Raw genomic sequence first — 19,161 nt, forward strand, 5'->3', positions numbered from 1 at the left:
TAAATATAGCATGTTGCCATCGGATCGGGCAGACGCATTATTTTAAAAACTCCCAAAAAAGTTATCATGAAAGGAGGCAGCGATGTAATTAGGTTCAATTTATTGCCCACAAATTGAAGATTGAAAAGTATGAAGAGTAGTATCTATACTCCAGTAAATTGATGAGGCTTTATAAGTATTTGACTTGTAGTTGTATTCTTGATCAAAATGTCGTTATAATTAATACAGTTAGCTTTATTTAGGCCCCATCTACGTGTTATATCTGGAATTGTTTTCGATTTACGAGTAACCCATTTATCATTATATAGATTAGTGCACAGTTTACACATGCCACTTTGCATATTACACGAAGATGAATGATCCTTATAGGTAGCTTTCCACTTAAAGAAGCTGTTATATAGTGCGTCATTAGCTGCAATCAATTTAATATAATCTGCTAGTTGTAGCAACGTTTTAAAATCTTGGACGTTAATATAGGATCCCGGTGGGGCAATTGTTTCATCTTGAAAGTTAGCTCCATTCACGACAATCGGTACCAATGCTCTACCCAATGAATGGATAAAAAACTTTTCCGTCACATAATCTCGGCAAATAAAATTTTCGAAACTTAAATAAAATTTATATTGACTACTTATCTTGCGCCTACAAGTACCATCTCTAGGGCATGATAAATTTCCACATTTGCCATATATATCAATAGGTAGAAATTTAGCCAATTCCTTAACAAATGCTTGACGACCCGGATAACAAGTACTTGCTACCCAAGCAATTAATTTATTTTTACCTTTGGCATAATTATAATTCTCCTTACATTGCTTACGAAAATCGCCTTTAATAAAATTGCCATAACATACTCGAATATCAGCATCTCGTGCATATGTCATCATAACATTGAATATGTTATTATGGAAAGGGAAGATACCAGATCGTACAGCAAAACCATGAGTTACGGCAGGATTTTCGTATGAATGGTAAACCCATAATTGTCGAGGCGATACCGAATCTCTATAACGAAAGGTTTCCGTTTTGTTCATGATAGAATCAGCACCATGAAATAGTAATGCATCGCTGATATTAAGTAGGTCTTTATCTTCAGTTAGATCACATGAAAACTGACCACAATTCAAAACTCCAAATTGAAATGGCCAACGAGTATGAAACCAAGTTGTCCATATTAAAATGGTTTTCCGTTGCATCTTTTCCTGATCCTTTGGAATTAGACGTTGCTTCCATGCACTCTCTTTGGTAATAGGCTTTTGATGAAACACCTTTTTAGTTGTATCATCTTCACGTTTACGATTACGGTTGTTCGATGAGGGAATAATGGTCGCTATTTTAGATTTTGAGGAATAAGGTTTGCTTGTTGTAGATTTAGTTAGTTTCTTCGATTGCTTTACTGGAGTACTAGGACTATTTTGATTTGGCTTTAATAACAATAGTTTGCTCTTGGTTGATTTAAGTTTTACTACCGGACTTGTTGCTAATATCATTTTGGGCGAAGGATTTGTATGTGGAATATTTTTTTGTTGAGGCGGAGTCGATGTGATTGGTGGATGTGTCCTTGAAGAAGTCTGTGCAGCCATTTGTTTTGGAGGTAATGTAAGTGTTGTTGGTTTGCCTGTCCATGGGCCCACGTTAGACGGAGTCGAGATGGTTGGTTTGTGTATCTGTGCAACTATTTGATTATTGGTGTGTTGAAGAATGAATGGCTTATCAGATGAATCTCTCGGTTGTTTAATCGTTGGAGCTTTGGTATCGCTCGTAGAGTATTTTTTAATATATTCATCGGTCTTTGTTGAATTTGGGATTAAAAATGTCCATGCCATAGCTATGAAAGTAAGGCCGATTACAATCCTTGTAAGATATCTTAAAAATCTTGCTTGAATCATTTTAATAGCTAGTTCATTTTTTGTTACTAGTAATGTGGAGATAAAGTCAAGCTATGCCAAGGCGCAGAAAATTGTATGTAGCTGACGATATGGCCATTTTGTGTAAACATTGCTTACAACATCATATCACGATTGATGATGATGATGTTAATGTACGCTCAATTCTCTTGCAATAAATAATTATAATGCATTAGAACGGTCCATCATCATGAAAGGATATTGCTATGGCGATTCTGTCACGATAAAAATTAGTCCATTGACTACTCCTTGAAAAGAGTCTAGAATGAATAGAAGTGATAGGCAACGGTAGATCAATTTGATACTGTGGTATAGACCAGGTGGTAATTTGCTTTCTTTTACTTTCACTTGGAGCTGTTGCGCTTTACTAATGGATTAAGATCATAAGGATAAAATGACCAGCGATGATGGAATCTGTAGTTTTGGAGGAAGTGAAAGTTTACTAATATAGAATTCAATTGCGTGGAAGGGAAAGCTGCCAGCACGCTGTAACCCACGGACACTCTGTATAGTAAGCTATAGTCGATAATGCAATACTTGAGTACCGGTATAGTACATTAGTATGCCAGCCTACTCGTAAGTTCTCAAGTCGATTTTCTACCATCGTCAGTGCGCAGTCCTGCTTGTATCACGTGATCAGAGGTGCCACATTAAGATGTTGTGGTACGGAATTGTCTAAAATGGATTTACTTAGGTTGTACTCTATACGTTAGCTCATGGATGCGTATCGTGATAGCAAGTGAGTGAATACTACATTAGACAATTTTCCTGGTATTTTAGCCATTTGCAACCTAAATACTACATTCGTTTTTCATGAAATGCATTTCAAATTACTTCATTAACGAACCTATTTATTATTATTTTAAAGATTGAATGCGTCAATAGTTGTGAAATTTCTGAAGAATAGTGTAGCAAACCATGAAAATATGATTATATAAAGCGTAGATATAATTGTATTTGAAATAAAAGCGTAAGGGATGACAGAAGCCACTTTTGCTGATGTTCTACAGTACTATCGTACCTGAGTACTTTGTACTGTAGTACACAGACTACTTGAAGACGAATGCATGACTTTACAGTATATGATTTTCTATTGTGTCAAGAGTTTTCGTTCATAGAAAATAAACACAATTTTCAACTACAATATCAAGTACTGTACTGTAGACTGAACACTTCTACAGCCAATAAGGGAACGGCCAAGTTGAACTGAAGGTGGGTCTAATCGACTAACCAAATGACTGTACTGAGCGCTTGTACTTACTTTACTATGGCAATAACTGCTCCGCTCCTGCCTACACTAGATGTAAACAATCCAAATTTAAATCATCTCACGATCGCCTCCACCCCCTTCTACTTTTTACTCTACTGTATATAGGAGAAGATTTCTCAAACGATTACATCATCAATTCAAATATCGTTATTAGATCGTAGACGAAGACCAACTTAGCCGATGGTAGGCTCAAGATCGCTGTAGCTATTGGACGACGATGATTGGAGAAAGCAATTAGAGGAATCAAGATGGAAACGAAGGAGGAAATGAACATGGATCAAATGAAGAGTAAAGCTGTTGATCGTGCTGACAATTTACTTTGTCGTGCAAAGGAATTTCGACATGTTCAAGGAGCTAATAAATTAATTAAGAAAATACTAGCCGAATTGAATTTTTTACAATCGGTAAGTATCAGTTATGAATGATCCGATTGAGAAATCGCCGCAATAGAATAGCATCCTATTCAGAATTCAACTTGCATCAGTAGTAATAGCAAACTGCGTATGCATAGTTGAAATGTCCATACTGTAATTATAATGGATCACACAATAAGCTCCCAATCATCACTTTATTGATATAAAAACTGGAATGTTTTTCAACTTTCAAAAGTAGCAATATCATAACTCTATGTAGATTTGTGTTAAAGTCACAGTCGATGACGTTATTTTAATTTTCTGCAGTTTGTTCTACGTGTAGTCCATTTTGTTGCATAGGCTACTTATATCTGTATTTTATTTGCAATATACGTATATTTGAACTTTATTGCTCGTAAATTAATAGCTACGAGTATGTTTAAATTAGTTCTTGACGATGTATTAGCTATCGTCAATCATCAGTAGACTATGGTAGGTGTCATTTGCTGAACTTCGCATTGCAATTCTGACTCAAACTCGAGCTTAGAATCTGTATATGCGGGTATGATTGAGCTTTATTAGTATGCAGATAAATTAGCTATATTCAAACTAGTTGTTTAGGATGTATTTGCTATCGTTAATCATCAGTAGACTATGGTAGGTATCATTTGCTGAACTTTGCATCGCAATTCTGACTCAAACTCGAGCTTAGAATCTGTATATGCGGGTATTGTTGAGCTTTATTAGCATACAGATAAATTGGCTATATTCAAACCAGTTGTTTAGAATGTATTTGCTATTGTTAATCATCAGGAGACTATGGTAGGCATCATTTGCTGAACTTTGCATAGCAATTCTGACGCAAATTCAAGCTTAGAATAAAACATTAACAGAATATTTTGTCTGTTGTAGACTCAGATAGAAGATTTACAGAAGAAAACCAATAACCTCAAAAGTAATAATTTGAATTATTTTAGTGCTATGGTCAACACTATCTCTTCATGCCATAATTTGGTTGGCATATTTAAATCCTTTTCCTACTTATCAAGCCAACCCAATCAAAGTAGAAAGATACTCATGGTTGATGTTGTTTGCGATGACGGTTTAACTTGGATAAAAGTTATTTCTAGAAATCCATTGGCGTTACATCGATTGTTTCAAGGTTTGAATGTTCAATTGATTGGTTAAATCCACATCAAAATAAATATACTCCAGTGACCATCATGACAGTTCTTCTTCATGCCGTAAAAATCGCATTGATGAACTGTCATGAATAGTAATGATGTACGAAAATACTTTACTCAACTTGACATCATATTTAATACTAGTCAATGTTGTCGCAATATTGAATAATATATGCGTTCATGTATATTGAATATAGGCGAAGGACGATATGGCGAAAAACATATTATGCACCAAGCTAATGTATGAATATAAGCACTCAACATGAAGAAATGAAATATTACCATATATATGATACAATGCAGTCGTCTTTACCTAACGTTATAAATTTATCTATATTACTGTCATATAGGAATACCTAATGGCTCATGAACAACATCCATGCAACTTTAGTAAACCTTCTTTAGTATTTTCTTTTAGTAATGGATTGTCTGAAGCAATTGCAGGTTAGCATTGCCGATAGTTACAATTTTGAATGTTCTCATGTATTATAACCTCATTTGTAGCTTTCCTTGTTTCTTCTTTTTTAAAGTGGATTATGCATAGAATCATTTCATAATATTCTAATCTTTTGCTGACGAGTATTTTATAATCTCATAGTCAGATTACTACACTTACGTTTTTGATAGAATAACGACACACTTTCTTTAAATTTAACTTTTAAAAGATGAACTAAAAGCTGCCGAAATTAAAGTTATTGGACAAATAATTCCAAACGATTACTTTGATCATGACGGCCTTTCTGATTACAAAGAATTGCCCTTGCTCAATGATATTAAATGCGATATCCCTGCTCCTAATATGCCAGCATGCACTAAGGCATTTTTCGATATTACTACTCTCTTCGCTTATGTAGCTGAAGTTACTAATGGCGATTGCCATCGCGAGTTTAAGGTAGGAAATTGATAAAGTAAGTGCTGTACATGTTATGATTATAAAGTCAGTAGAAAACATTTTGCGATATCAAATTAATGTAGTCAATGTCGGAGGTGAGTAACTTATCCCTTAATATGGAATTTGCAACAATTTTTGCAGCGGAGGATTAGGTTGTTACGTACATATGCGTAAAGTAACGATGCTACCGATGTAGCTATATCTCCAGCTAGGTAAAATTGATCGATTTGTATCATCAATAGGATCCGATATTGCAAGCACAAGCCATTGATGAGAAGGAATGTCCAGTTTTACCACAAATCAACGAATATATTGAAGGTGGGATACTACTTCGTAGAGTTTTTCTATTACATATCAATCTTTCATGGCAAATGGGCAGCAGACGTGTATACCGTGCATGGACTACTAGAAAAATACGTATGACATTTTTCTAGTCTTCCATGATGCCAGAGATCTATTTCAGAGTATTTTAGTATTAGTAAAGTGAATTTATTTATTGTTTGGCATTTAGATACAGTATAAATAATAAGCTTTATAATATAATTATCAATTATATAGCCTAATATTGCATCAACAATTATTTAAAATTATATAATATATTGTATGTGATGAAATAATTGACGTTTCAGTATAATTGAACTAATTCCTTAAAGGTAAAGAACTTTATACTTGCAAAGCAGCAGTAGAAGATTTTCGTTCCATACTTATGACTGTCGGTAGTATTAGAGAGCGTGAAAGGAGCAAGTACGGCATTTATTTTTCTTCTAACAATCAAGATATTCTCTCCATTAAATATAATCGTTTCATTTTCACCTAATTTTAGAGATTTATTAGAAAAGCTTACTGTAGTAGATGATGACCCTAGTGCAAGGGTTTTACAGCTAAAGACTAGCTCAAAAGTTAAATTACGATCAATTGTGAGTATAATTTTGTATTGCACATTTTAAAACTGTAAATGTTGCTTATAAAATGAGTTGTTTGCGATTAATATGTAGATTGTATTCGGAACTAGCGATAAACTCAAAGCAACAATAATTACGGCAAATGTGGCTTTTCTTCGATCAGCTGCAAATCAGGTAATAATGGATAAATAAGAAATCCTTGATATACCGTAGGGAAAGCACTTTCGTCACTTTGCTATCCAATTAAACAGGGCGTAGAATTTTCCGCATTTGTTCATCAATCACGATTTTTAACTGGTATTCGGCAATCGCTGCCAGATGAAGAATACGCTAACTTGATTCATTCCAAGTAGAAGCAGTTATTGATATCGAATGATTAGAATTTTGTTGGCTATCAAATTTTCCAGTAGTGCTTGGATAACTTTTAATTCATACATAATAAATGGGATGTCTGGTAGTGGACATGCAATGTTTCTAAAAGTAAGTTCTCTGATAACTTTTAAATTTATCAGTTTATTGATTTAGAATGGATTACACGCATGTAACGGCACTACGTTGCCTAAATTATAGAGTTTAAGAAAGTATTGTTGCTGACAGTGTTTCAGTATTATAGTATAAAGCTGTTTTGTAGATTATAGTACAGCGTGTCTACTGGTTGTGAGCCTTTTAGAAGGGTAGTTCTTAGGCATTATAGTAGCAGTACTATCTTCTTACTCGATCTTTCGACAGATTAGGGTAGTAATCTGTAGAAGTAGCTCAAAGTAAGCGCTTTACGTTTGACTAGTAAACTTGTCAGGAAGTAGTCCATGACAATTCATATCAACTAAATGTGTATTATATTATCGATTAAAAAATTTTAGAGCCTGGTATGAACGTTGCTGTTAATGTTCTGTATTAATCTATACGGTCGTTAATTGAAAGTTTACACATCAATGTGCGATAGTATGTAACTTTAATAAGCCTTAACTCCATACACTATGGTAATCTCTTATTCATAGCTGATACTGTATGATATCATTCAATAAATCGAAATCATTTTCTGTACTACAAGATTGTTTGAAAACTTAATTCAGCTATAGTCATTATGGAGCGATATACTTGATGCTATGAAGTTATTTTCGAAGTAAGTTCTTTTCAAGTTAAATACCTAACTTGTAACCACACCAATTCCTGTCATTTTCTGCTATGAAAAACGGGTGAAGTTTGTCTTAGCATGGTTCTTGTCCCGCACTAATTATATTGGACTATCAGTATATATAAGATGATCATGATATTTGTATCTATCACAAAAAATCTATAATGTAATTATAATCTAGTAGAATGTCATTTAAGAATTAATAACAACTTTTACTATGCATTATTATCATATCCATATCTGCATCATACGGTGCATTTAATACGTGAGTACATAGAGCATATGGAGTCAAAGGAATTAATTGATAGTAACTTTTATTTAACTTGGGCTATTTTAAAGACCCGTTTAGAGTTACCGTTGTTATCACTATTGAAGTACAGATAGATAAATGTGTTCTATCCAAATGGTAAAGATTTTCTGCTGGCCTGTATAGTTGTAATTATTGAGTAGTTTTGCATATTACGACATCATTTAGCATTCCATACTGAGCTAAATTTACTGTTAGTTATCTTTACAAATATACTCGTAACTAGCGCATTTTTAATTCCTACCGTTGATATCACGTTTATGCATGATATATAAAAATAATCAATTTTTCAATTATTATATATCTTTTATACTGTGTATATATTTAAGTACAGAATTCCAGACGAAAAATGTGTCTTGTATAATTTAATTCATACTTATACTGTATCTATGCTCTTACTTACAGTATACATAAAAAAATTATCACATGTCTATGTGGATACTTTCCATTTAAGTGTGGCATTTTCATTGCATAAGAGAAAGTACTCTTTTGCTTCACGGTGTTGATGTAATTTATACTGCAGTATTAAAGAGATCAGATCATTTATAATGTCTACTTTACTGACTGATTTGCTTGCTTAACTATTCATAGGAATTTATTTAAAGATTAGTTTACGCGATAACGGACACGTTTACAATGTGAACAAGTGTATTCATTGGTTATTTAACATCTACTTAAATATAAATTGATGATTAACTCATGATAAAGGTTACCGGTCATGAAGCTAAGAAAGACTTACAATAAGAATATCGTTTTGGATAATATCCCAACATTGTATTACTCGTATACCATAATCAGGTCGTCATTGTTGAATTATGAAAAACATTAACAATCGTATAATTAGCACATCCCAAATTTATCTAGTTATGAACTAAATCTTATTTTCTGTTTCAAAATTTATATAAAACTATAACGTGTAAACATCTTGGAAAAAATTACGGGAAGTTTTTATATGAAATTAATGTAAGTTGGTCGATTATTTAAACTAGCACCATCATTATAGCGATCGTTATTAATCGCTCATTAGGCATGTTCGTATCTCTATGATTAATCTTATTACGCAACATACGAACCTTACTGCTATTGCTTACAGTCTAAAAACATACTGTAAGTATAAGTACAGTAATCTGGGTTAAGCAGTTTATAGTTATTACCGATATGACAGACATTAAGTCAATGGATGTTGCATTATGCAAATTTGATCTGCAGTCACATTCTAGATATCGCAGCCATACCTTGCCATAATAATAATCGATACATAAAAGCATCAATAATACGGATGTGGCATTATGTTAACTTGACCTGTAGTCACATTCTTGATAAAGACATCGCCGTAATCGATACAGTTATCCTTATTTAGACCCCATCTATGCATGAAATCTGGAATGGTTCTTGATTTTTGAGTAACCCATGTATCATTATGAAGATTAGCGCACAGAGTACACATACCACTACCCATATCACACGATCTTCCTTGGTCCTTATAGCTAGCTTTCCAGTGGAAATAACTATTATATAATGTATCGTTCGACCCAACCAATTGGATATAATCTGCCAAATCTTCTACAGTTTTAAAGTCGAAAACGTTAATATAGGAATTCGGCGGAGCAACAGTTTCATCTTGTAAATTGGCTCCACTCACTACAATGGGTACTAATCTTCTACCTAAGGAATTCTTATAATATTTTTCGGTGATATAATCTCGACAAACAAAATTTTCAAAACTTAAGTAAAATTTATATTGGCTACTTAATTTTTCCCAACAACTGTCATTTCTAGGACAGGATAAATTTCCGCATTTACCATAAATATCGATCGGTAAATACTGAGCTAACTGTTGGACAAATGTTAGACGACCAGTATAGCAACCACTTGATACCCAGGCGATCAATTTATTCTTACCCTTGGCATAATTATGTGTTTTTATAAATGGATTACGGTTTTGACTTTTACCGTAGCCACCATAGCATGTTGGAATGTCGGAATCTTTTGTATATGTCATTATAATATTGAAGATATTGTTGTGAAAGGGGTAGATACCAGATTGGATATTAACACCATGAGTGACTACAGGATTTTCGTATGAATGGTAAACCCATAGTTGTCTTGGTGATACTGCATCTCGCTTAGGAAACATGTTTTTATTTTTCATACTGGCTTCAGCACCGTGAAATAGTAATGCATCGCTGGATTTTAGGCGATTTTTATCTAAAGTTACCTCACATGTAAATGAACCACAATGGAAGATTCCATTATTATACGGCCACTTCAAACCAAACCAAGTAGTCCATGCTAGCATTACTTTACGATTGAGCGGTTTGGTAGCTGCTGGCGACGTTGGACGCTGACTTACAGTGATACTCTCGGTTTTAAGCATTGGATTGGGATTTATTTTAGTTTCATCATATCGTTGTTTAGAATGGTTGTCTTTATCGTTGCCGTTCTTAACTCTGGATTTGTGATCCTGACTTGCTGTCGATTTGGATTGTACTGATCGACTGTTGGATGTATTTTGATATTTCAGTGTGATAGGCGGCGTTGCACTGGATAGCATCGTTGATGTTCCATATGGCAACGTAAATAAACTATTGCGATGAGTTGGATTTTGTTGTGATCCAATTGCTAATCTTGATTTTGGTAACGCTAGATAATATTCATTCCTGATATGTCTGCAGATGATAAAGTAAGAGCTGAAAAATATCAAGCAGATTAAAAATAGGATTTTTCGTCTATATGGTACGGTTAAAAATAATGATCTGGCCATGATGGACAGTTGAGTTTCTTGCTCGTCCTACTGGGTAAAGGATGGACTCGTAACGATAATTGGCGTCACGATTGCATGGTGATTACTTTGAAAATTACAGTACTGTATGCCTTTGTCAGCGATAACTAAGTACTTCTTATTACTCAAGGTTGTAATTATCTGTCTGTCTGAAATTGGAGTTAAATTAAAATCCATTTCTTTACAATTGAAAGACAAAGACCCAAAAGACATGCAGTAATTGAAGGCAAGACTATGGCTGAACTTCTTTCAATCATTGCACACGGCCGGACAGGCCCCTGGAATAGTACGTCCAGTAATCAGTAGTATGGAATTGTATAGTACTGTACTGGCTTTGGAGATATCCTGGGATACTCTTGAAGGAAGCATCTCTTGGCCATGCTGGGGCTCTTATGTTCTGCCATAATCACGAGTGTGAATCAAAATGTAATAAGATGTAAAGGATTTGGACAGCCAGGCCCGATTTTGGCCCGCTTGTCACAGTCAATGTAAGGATTCGGACATTCTATACAGTACTGTAGAATGCAATCTATAGAATGTACTGTACAGTACAAGAAGACTTGAGGAATGCGTGCATGAAAGACGGGCACCACTATTTATAGTTTGCTTTACTATATTAATAAACTATGGACTCCATGAGACATATTGTAGATACCATTTCAAATGAAGGACAGTACATACATAATACTACAACAGCGACGGTATAGTTTCAATCTACAATACTCGTGTATGTCAAAGGGGTGCGATTAGCACCATTTAGAATCGTTTGGCGCCATTTTGCAAGGAAATTTTGCCAATCATACCCCTACGATGTCGATTTAAACTGCATTGGCGATATCAAATCTGGATTCTTTTTTCGCTTAACAATCAATTAATGATGCCTTAAAAACTGCACAACTTGGATTTCAATCAAAAATAACGCACGATTCAATTTTTTGCCCAATGTATGTAAAATGTCAACTTTTCAGCTGTTTGTAAGGTTAGAAACTCCCTTAAACAATCGCACATCCCCCTCCTCTGTACGTCAGTTTCCTACTGTACTATATACTAAATTACTTCTTCTTTCATCAAAGTCGCTTGCAATCTTATGCCAACTGGAAACGGATGACCGGACACCCATCTGAAAATGATGGACAATCATGCGACTACTAAATCTGTTGAGGGTGTTTTAGTAATCCATAGTACAGTATACTGTATAGATAATGTTTTTAGAATGAATTCATTTTTAGAACACAGAATTATAGATCTGTTATTAGGCGTATCGTATTGCCAATAACGATAGTGATCATCCGATATGTACGTATAAATAATAAATAATATAGCACGTAATATTGTATATAATGAAGTATTGTATTGTGAATGAAATTAAATGTTGGTGTCTACAAACACTCAATTATTATATATTCAATATTATGTCATAAAATGATCAATTTTCCACAGTGTAGTCTGAGAATTTACAAGATGTACGACTAGGTACAGAACTGATACAATAGTTCAATACGAGATTTATACAGACACCGCCAGCAAAGCGGCGGGTAAAAACCCTAGTAATACGTGTACAATTGACAAGCACATAAACTTAAAATTAGAAAATTGAAACTAATTTCGCATGCCAAAAATGATCAATTGGTCATAACATTGAGCTTGGTGCAATAGCAAGTTGTGCTATACTCGTACACTATTTATCTGATAAGCGTGAGTTGATGATAATACAGTATTTGTCATGACCGATTGAAATATTTGCGCTATTATAAACTGATCAAACGACGCGTATCAAGTAATTATTGCAAGGTAGCAATTTAGGAGGTATTATTATGCCATAGAGAATTATGAATGAACAACAATTTCTGTTCAGTGCCGTTTCTTTTTATTTCCTTATTGGCTTGACAATATTATTTTTTTTCTACCACACAGCCGTAGACTTAAGTAGGATACAATACGAATCTACTGCATACACGCTAGTATAAATCATTAACAGAACCTAATAAAGATTCAGAAGAGAATTCAGTTATTACATAGGAAATACTGTCAAGCCATCACGATTAAAATAGATCACCACGCATGACGATAAACTAAGTTCATAAATCTTAAATCTAATATTTTTATCATCATTATTATAATTACCATTAGGTAGGTACAAACATAGACAGATTATATTAATATATTCAATTATTTCAGGAAAAATTTATGCTGGCCTGATATTTTAGAATTCGTAATCGTTGCCTAGGTTTACGTATTACAGTATTAATATTATTAAACTTGCGCAGAACTGTGTTGCAGTTTGATTTTTGCAATGTAGGTACCTAGTGCATCTTTATTTTTTTAAATCATAGACGATGCAGGATTCCAAACAAAAATAATATCTTTATAACATATTTACAGTTAATTATTAGTTATTACAGAGCTGGATTAATGCCAAAGTACGCCCATTGAGTAAGTTGATGTCTCCTTATGTATGTAATTCTACCTTTTCAATGTTGCATTTTTATTACGTGAGTATAGAAAAAAATCTTTTTCTACTCCTGATGCAACTTTGGTAGGTATATAGTTTAAAGTATAATCATTGTATGCATTTCCTGATAATAGAAATATTGTGTAACTAAATATCAATCTACTGTATATGATGTACGTACGTACGCCTATCCAAGGTTAGGTTTGAAGCCCTTATCTGTACGTGCTTAAGCAGTGCTTTTTTTTAAACTTATGTGATAACCACAAATGAAGTGAAATTAATCTAACAAAAAAGGTACGATACAGCCACGATTGAAAAAAAGAAGCAAATGCTTTCTGTCGCTAATTCTAATATAGTTTCACGACACCTACACATTCATGAATCATGATACTGTACCTAATCATGACAGCCCTATTACTGTAGGCGTCTATAACATCAATGCAAGATTCATCGTCGATATTTTAGAAGTTGCACCTCCTGTATTATTTCTGACAATGAAATACGATAAAGCTTAACACAACAATGAAAAGCAAATTGAGCTACAGTATTACGGATTTTGCATCTTTTTCAATATTGGTATTATAAAGTAGCATGTTGGATCACTACAGATAACACGAATGAGCAAACTGTTCCACACGGAAATATCATTGTCTTTGACACCATCCGCAATAGTACATTGTAAGATGCAACCCCACCCTTGATGATTAATAAAATGTTTTATACAGTGTTTGTCCTTTGGATGATTCCAAGCGGTACTAAGTATTTGCCTACCCCTAAAACGTCACAAAAATGTTTGATGACATTTTTTGGTTCCTAAGTAATATACCGATACTGTTGCTCTTTTTAACCATCACTAACAGCACACTTTTAAGTTTATCCTTTATCGTCTTCATTGACACAAAGTATTCATAAAATTGATTTGAATCCGTTCACTAATTATACATACATGCCAAGACTACTACAATAACTGAAGCTGTAGTACTGTACATGAATTAAATGATAACTAAAATAGTCTCATACGTCAACGTAACAACTATTACTTATAGTAAAAGAAAAAATGAAATTACAGTAAAAGTCATAAAAAGCTGTAGTTATTAAAAGGCACGTTAAGACTATCGATATGCTGATATCAATAGCAATAGTTAAGACTTTGAATACAATTGCGGTAATGGACGAATTATAATGACGCATCAATGGGTACATCACTATTAGTATATGGTATACGCACATATACCTTAAAATGAAGGTAATAAAATGCGCATACGTAATCAAAGTAATGGACATTACATATATTTATATATTTATATATATATATATTACTATATACAATACAAGATCTTGAGTTTACAACGTTATGGTTTGTCGTAAGGTAAACCTTGTAATATCTAATTCTTGCGAAGCCGTACTATTCATGGACATTTGCGACGCACGGAAACTGTTACCAATTTGGCTACAAGGGATATCCTCTTCGTTTCCACTAGAAAAGTTAGACTCCAGCAGATACGCGGAAATTTTTTTACAGTCCTCCATATTTTTAATGATCTTCTTCATATCCTAGGAAAAAGGAATCGTATCAACATCATGTTACTAATTCAACAATTTGAATTTGGAAACTCAAAACTTTAACCAATTATATACATTCAAATCGTGATTTCTCAAAACTATCATTGGCCAGTAAAATGCCGATAACTCGTACATATTTACCGAGTAGCTAACATTCGCAAGATGACCACAAACTTTGAAACCATGCTTGATGAATTCTTGTGTATATTTTTCCATGTTAATATTACTTAGCCATCTTTTTAACACGTAATCCTAATTTTAGCATAATGCAGTACTGTTGTCATGACAAACAATAAATCACCGTAGACACTAACCTACTGATGGAAAGATTTAGGTCAGCTCCGTCAGAATTCTCTTTTGTCGTTACAGCCTAATATAAGATTATGAACGCAATTTGTATGATACAATCAGTGTATTCCTTGCAAATAATGCGCGTTCTAAGAACATAAATTCTATTCCAAATAATAACTTATAAACTTAAAAACTACAACTACCGATTATACTGTATGTGCGCATATGAACAGATTGTACATGCAACAATACTAATTTATGTACAGTAGTATGAATCTTACATTTTGCAGCGTGTCTAAGTTGCGGCTCTGACGGCGGACAAGTTCTTCAGTGTTTGTTCGTTCAAGAGGTGCAGTTAAAGTACCATGACTATAATAAGGAAGATTTAAAATCACTTTACTAGTTGTATAGCCGGATACTAACAAGGATGGGTAATGTTTTTTTACCTTTTAATTTCATTGATTTGGGCATCAGATAGCTTGTCTAAAACTTCCAATGATTCGCTCATTTTAGCTAAGATCTCATAATTTTTCCTTCCACGGACCTGTAAGAAAAGCAATCGTAAAATGTCTCATCAAATGGGAAGTATATCACAGCTTTTACACCGTACGCATAAGTACCGTGATTGTGAAGACGTCATCGTTGCTAGTACTCTCCACGCTGCGCTTCATGATACGTTTACTTTCATTGGAGATTACACCAGTTACCTCCCTTGAGACTAGATTTACCATTAACATGTTAGGTATAGTGATACCAAATCACAATCAGAGTAAAATACCGTATGATAGAAATGTTAATACGAGATAAGTACAGTACCAGTTTTGGAAGTTTTTAGCTTCTTATTAGGGGGTTGCTTATGCTCTTTTTCCGACTTCATCGCAGCGCGTTCTTCATTACTTCTATCTCTGCCGGGGCAAGCACAAACTCGAACTTCAACCTTCTTGCGACCTAAAACGTTCGTTCTGTAGCATATAACACATATAGAATATTGCGGTAAGCTACACTGAAACAAGCTATTACTTCCGATAGTTTAGCAGAGGTCAATAATTTTTAATGAGAACTAAATGTCATACCCATTTTCTAGAGTAATTACTAATTCGATAGGACGTCGATTTATACTTCCAGAGCAAGATGAAAAGCACATGAACTGGTACAAGAGAGTACTGCGCAATTCTCCAACTAATATTGAATAAATCATACAAGAGATCAAGATTTCAATATCTAGCCACACCGACAGTCGATATTTTAAATAATTATAAAAACAAGTATTCACTTGAAATACAATAATAATCTGATATTCATAAAGGATTTGTCACACCTATTACAATTACCGAACATGCAGGTAATAACAAATGAATTATAGATTTCATATATGTTTTAAGCTAGTTTACTCATTCGATTCAGTTCTTTTACCTGCTGGTGCAGTATACGGAACCCTTACAGAATGTCGTCCAGAAGTATCTTCGTAATATTCCGCTCTTTGACTTTCACAGCGAAGAATATGGTCAGAAGATTCGTATTCTAATATAAAAAGATATAATTAACTTAAAATACTTTTATAGGTAGTTCAAAAGCAAGTCTTCGATCTTACTTCCTTGATCTCGCAAAGCATGATTAGGACATCTTCTGACAGGCTCATAAACATCCTGGGGTTTTGTATACATTACATAGGCCCTTATGTAAGAATTAGCTGGCGGCTCACCTGGGATTATTAATTGGTTACAATTACGTCGCGTCGCTAAACTACCGTATGCTATTTTAAATGTATAATCCATACGTTCTATGGTGATGTGGATAGGAAACAAACACTCCATCTTGATGAATAACTTCTTCAACATGGTAGAATACTGCAAAGAAAAATTTCGATGTCTAAATTAATTATCACTACTAACCTTCCTCGATACCATAAGATCGTTAATTGTAGTTTTACAATTTACATATTCTAACCGTATTATTTGTGGCCTTTGTTGGATTATCGTTCTGTTTGGTTAAGAAAATGATTTACAGATCATTATGTTTGTATAGCCTTATTAAAATTTGATACGATAGTTTAGAGGGCGCTTACTATACGTGCTTACGTTACCTGATCAATAGCGATGTCGAAGCCAAAATTGCCAATATATTCAGCACTGGGGTGTAAAATAATAATAATTTAGTATTAGCATACTCTAGCGTAATTGATATACTGTATTGTAGTTTGTCTCATTAACACAGATCAGTTTTAACTGTGATTACAGTACAGTACTATTTCTTGCTTACTTTGAAGGCAGAGACGGATCCCTCTTTAGCGGTGGTGACGTTTCAGCACTGACACCGTTAACGGCTTGGCCGTAATACGCTTCGCGAGCTTTATCAGCAGAACTGGAAACGTTCTATATTAAGATATAGGATAATAAAAATTACGCATCACATTATTTATTGCTTGTACAATACTAACACGATCCAAAGTTATGCTACTCTTACGTCACTAAATGTTCTTGGGGACGGAATTTGATTAACGGCAAATTCGCGAGGAAGTTGCCCTACCTGCCCATCTGGATAACCAGCGCTAATGTATTGAGGCTCGTTTGGCCTCATTAAATAGCGATCTACATTAAGGGACAATTGAGCTCCTACTTAAAATAGCAAAGCACACAAACAGTATCAATTTTTTCGGTTCTCAAATAGCTATCGAATGTAAATATGTACAATATACCATCAGGATTTTGCTCGGAGTACGAATAAATAGCTGTACCCCTAGATGTAACAAATTCAAAGAAATCTACGTTTAGTTGATATCATCGGTGCAGAAGATACATAGATTGGAAATCAGCTTAATCTTAACGATAATTATCTAATTGAAGCAACCTTTTTACTACATTTTAAACATTATGCATATTGTTGCAGTTTAACGACAATTTATACTAACTCGTCTTCGTTAGTGTTGAACTTTCCTTGAGTAATTTCATCGATCATCAATTGCCATGAAGACGACAGTTCTTGCGAGAACGATAACTGAGATAGAGTCGGTTCATCAGACATTTTGTTTGATTTTCAAGATCAGATACCTAAATAGAAGTTATCATTAAAAATGTAACTTCGCTCTTTGCAATTTATGACGTGGATTATTCACAACTGTAAGTGCGTACAACAGAATAAATTTTGTCGAATGCAACAGCTAATGAAAGTAAACGTCTGCTATACAGTAAGTTCTCTCATCAAGTCGAAAATTTACAATTACGCGATAAGACTGTATAATGTGCATACAGTATGAAGCCTTCAGTGGCTGTGCTATGCGTGGCACCGTAGCGTACCTAATAATAGTGCTGTACACGCCTTAATCCTATTATACTGTGCTTTCAATGTTTTCCATGCAATTTTCTCGTTAGATGGTTACTGTATAATCATCTGATAAAATCAATAATGTCACAGAGATAGGATTCTCGACAACTGCTGTAACCAAATAATAACTATCTCATCAAAAATTATCGCTCTTTAAGCTTTTATGTTTTGATCACATTCAAGGCCGCATCATACATAATTAATAATCTATTTGCAAACAATATGGAATTCCATCAATAAATACATTATTCTGTACGGTACACATCTATAGTTTAGTTGGCCTGTGAAGAATTGCCTATTCATTGGGGCGCAGTGCCAGTACAAATAAAATAATAATGATGCGCTCACATAAAGTGGATAACAAAACATTATACCGTCCGTTTCCTACACGATCTACGATCAGCGTTACTGTACCGTGAAATTGTAGAACTTGAAAAATTTACCAGTCAGCGTCAAAGTTTATATATCGTCGTATCTTCAAGGATGACTGTCAAAATAAAGGGAGCCTCTGATATACAATATATAGTACGCAGAACTTCATGAATTTCTGCTTATTTATGGAAACGCCAAATGTTTTACTTATGTCCACATGAACAGCACTGTCATCCCATTTAATCGAGATAATCTCATCGCAGTTAACAAACTTTGCTATTTCACTGGAGTTCACAGCTACCCAGTGCGCTCGAATCTATAACGTAATTTAATCTCTCATTTATGTTGAGCAGAATAGACATGGGCGCTCTAGCCAGTTGGAACTTTGCCCGCAAGTGTACAGTACTGCACGGATTGTGCTGGATATTAT

General features: G+C 34.2%; 4 protein-coding genes across 4 annotated transcripts; 1 reads left to right on the forward strand and 3 right to left on the reverse strand.

Moving 5' to 3' along the window:
- Positions 1-257: 257 nt before the first annotated feature.
- Positions 258-1,106, reverse strand: TRIADDRAFT_3614 (uncharacterized protein; the record flags this gene model as incomplete). Its single annotated transcript, XM_002113746.1, has 1 exon — positions 258-1,106. A coding segment is annotated over one exon (849 nt), but the record flags the coding sequence as incomplete, so codon positions are not given.
- Positions 1,107-3,425: 2,319 nt separating this feature from the next.
- TRIADDRAFT_57559 (uncharacterized protein) lies at positions 3,426-6,861 on the forward strand (the record flags this gene model as incomplete). Its single annotated transcript, XM_002113380.1, has 10 exons — positions 3,426-3,581; positions 4,443-4,692; positions 4,912-4,955; positions 5,065-5,158; positions 5,380-5,606; positions 5,849-5,924; positions 6,260-6,350; positions 6,430-6,523; positions 6,602-6,682; positions 6,760-6,861. The coding sequence occupies 10 exons, from the start codon at positions 3,426-3,428 to the stop codon at positions 6,859-6,861; spliced, it is 1,215 nt and encodes a 404-aa protein (XP_002113416.1).
- Positions 6,862-9,217: 2,356 nt separating this feature from the next.
- TRIADDRAFT_26273 (uncharacterized protein) lies at positions 9,218-10,249 on the reverse strand (the record flags this gene model as incomplete). The annotated part of the gene is made up of 1 exon (XM_002113747.1): positions 9,218-10,249. The coding sequence occupies one exon, from the start codon at positions 10,247-10,249 to the stop codon at positions 9,218-9,220; it is 1,032 nt and encodes a 343-aa protein (XP_002113783.1).
- A 3,965-nt stretch (positions 10,250-14,214) lies between these two features.
- On the reverse strand, positions 14,215-18,059 carry TRIADDRAFT_64021 (uncharacterized protein; the record flags this gene model as incomplete). The annotated part of the gene is made up of 16 exons (XM_002113748.1): positions 14,215-14,738; positions 14,889-14,982; positions 15,062-15,117; positions 15,320-15,407; positions 15,485-15,582; positions 15,659-15,756; positions 15,855-16,000; positions 16,112-16,217; positions 16,452-16,559; positions 16,630-16,885; positions 16,986-17,018; positions 17,122-17,167; positions 17,298-17,410; positions 17,502-17,626; positions 17,734-17,774; positions 17,947-18,059. 16 exons carry the CDS (start codon positions 18,057-18,059, stop codon positions 14,529-14,531), a joined length of 1,731 nt encoding a protein of 576 aa, XP_002113784.1. The 3' UTR covers positions 14,215-14,528.
- Positions 18,060-19,161: the final 1,102 nt, after the last annotated feature.

This window comes from Trichoplax adhaerens, genomic scaffold (genome assembly GCF_000150275.1).
Source record: "Trichoplax adhaerens TRIADscaffold_6 genomic scaffold, whole genome shotgun sequence".
In the NCBI taxonomy this organism is placed as follows: Eukaryota; Metazoa; Placozoa; class Uniplacotomia; order Trichoplacea; family Trichoplacidae; genus Trichoplax; species Trichoplax adhaerens.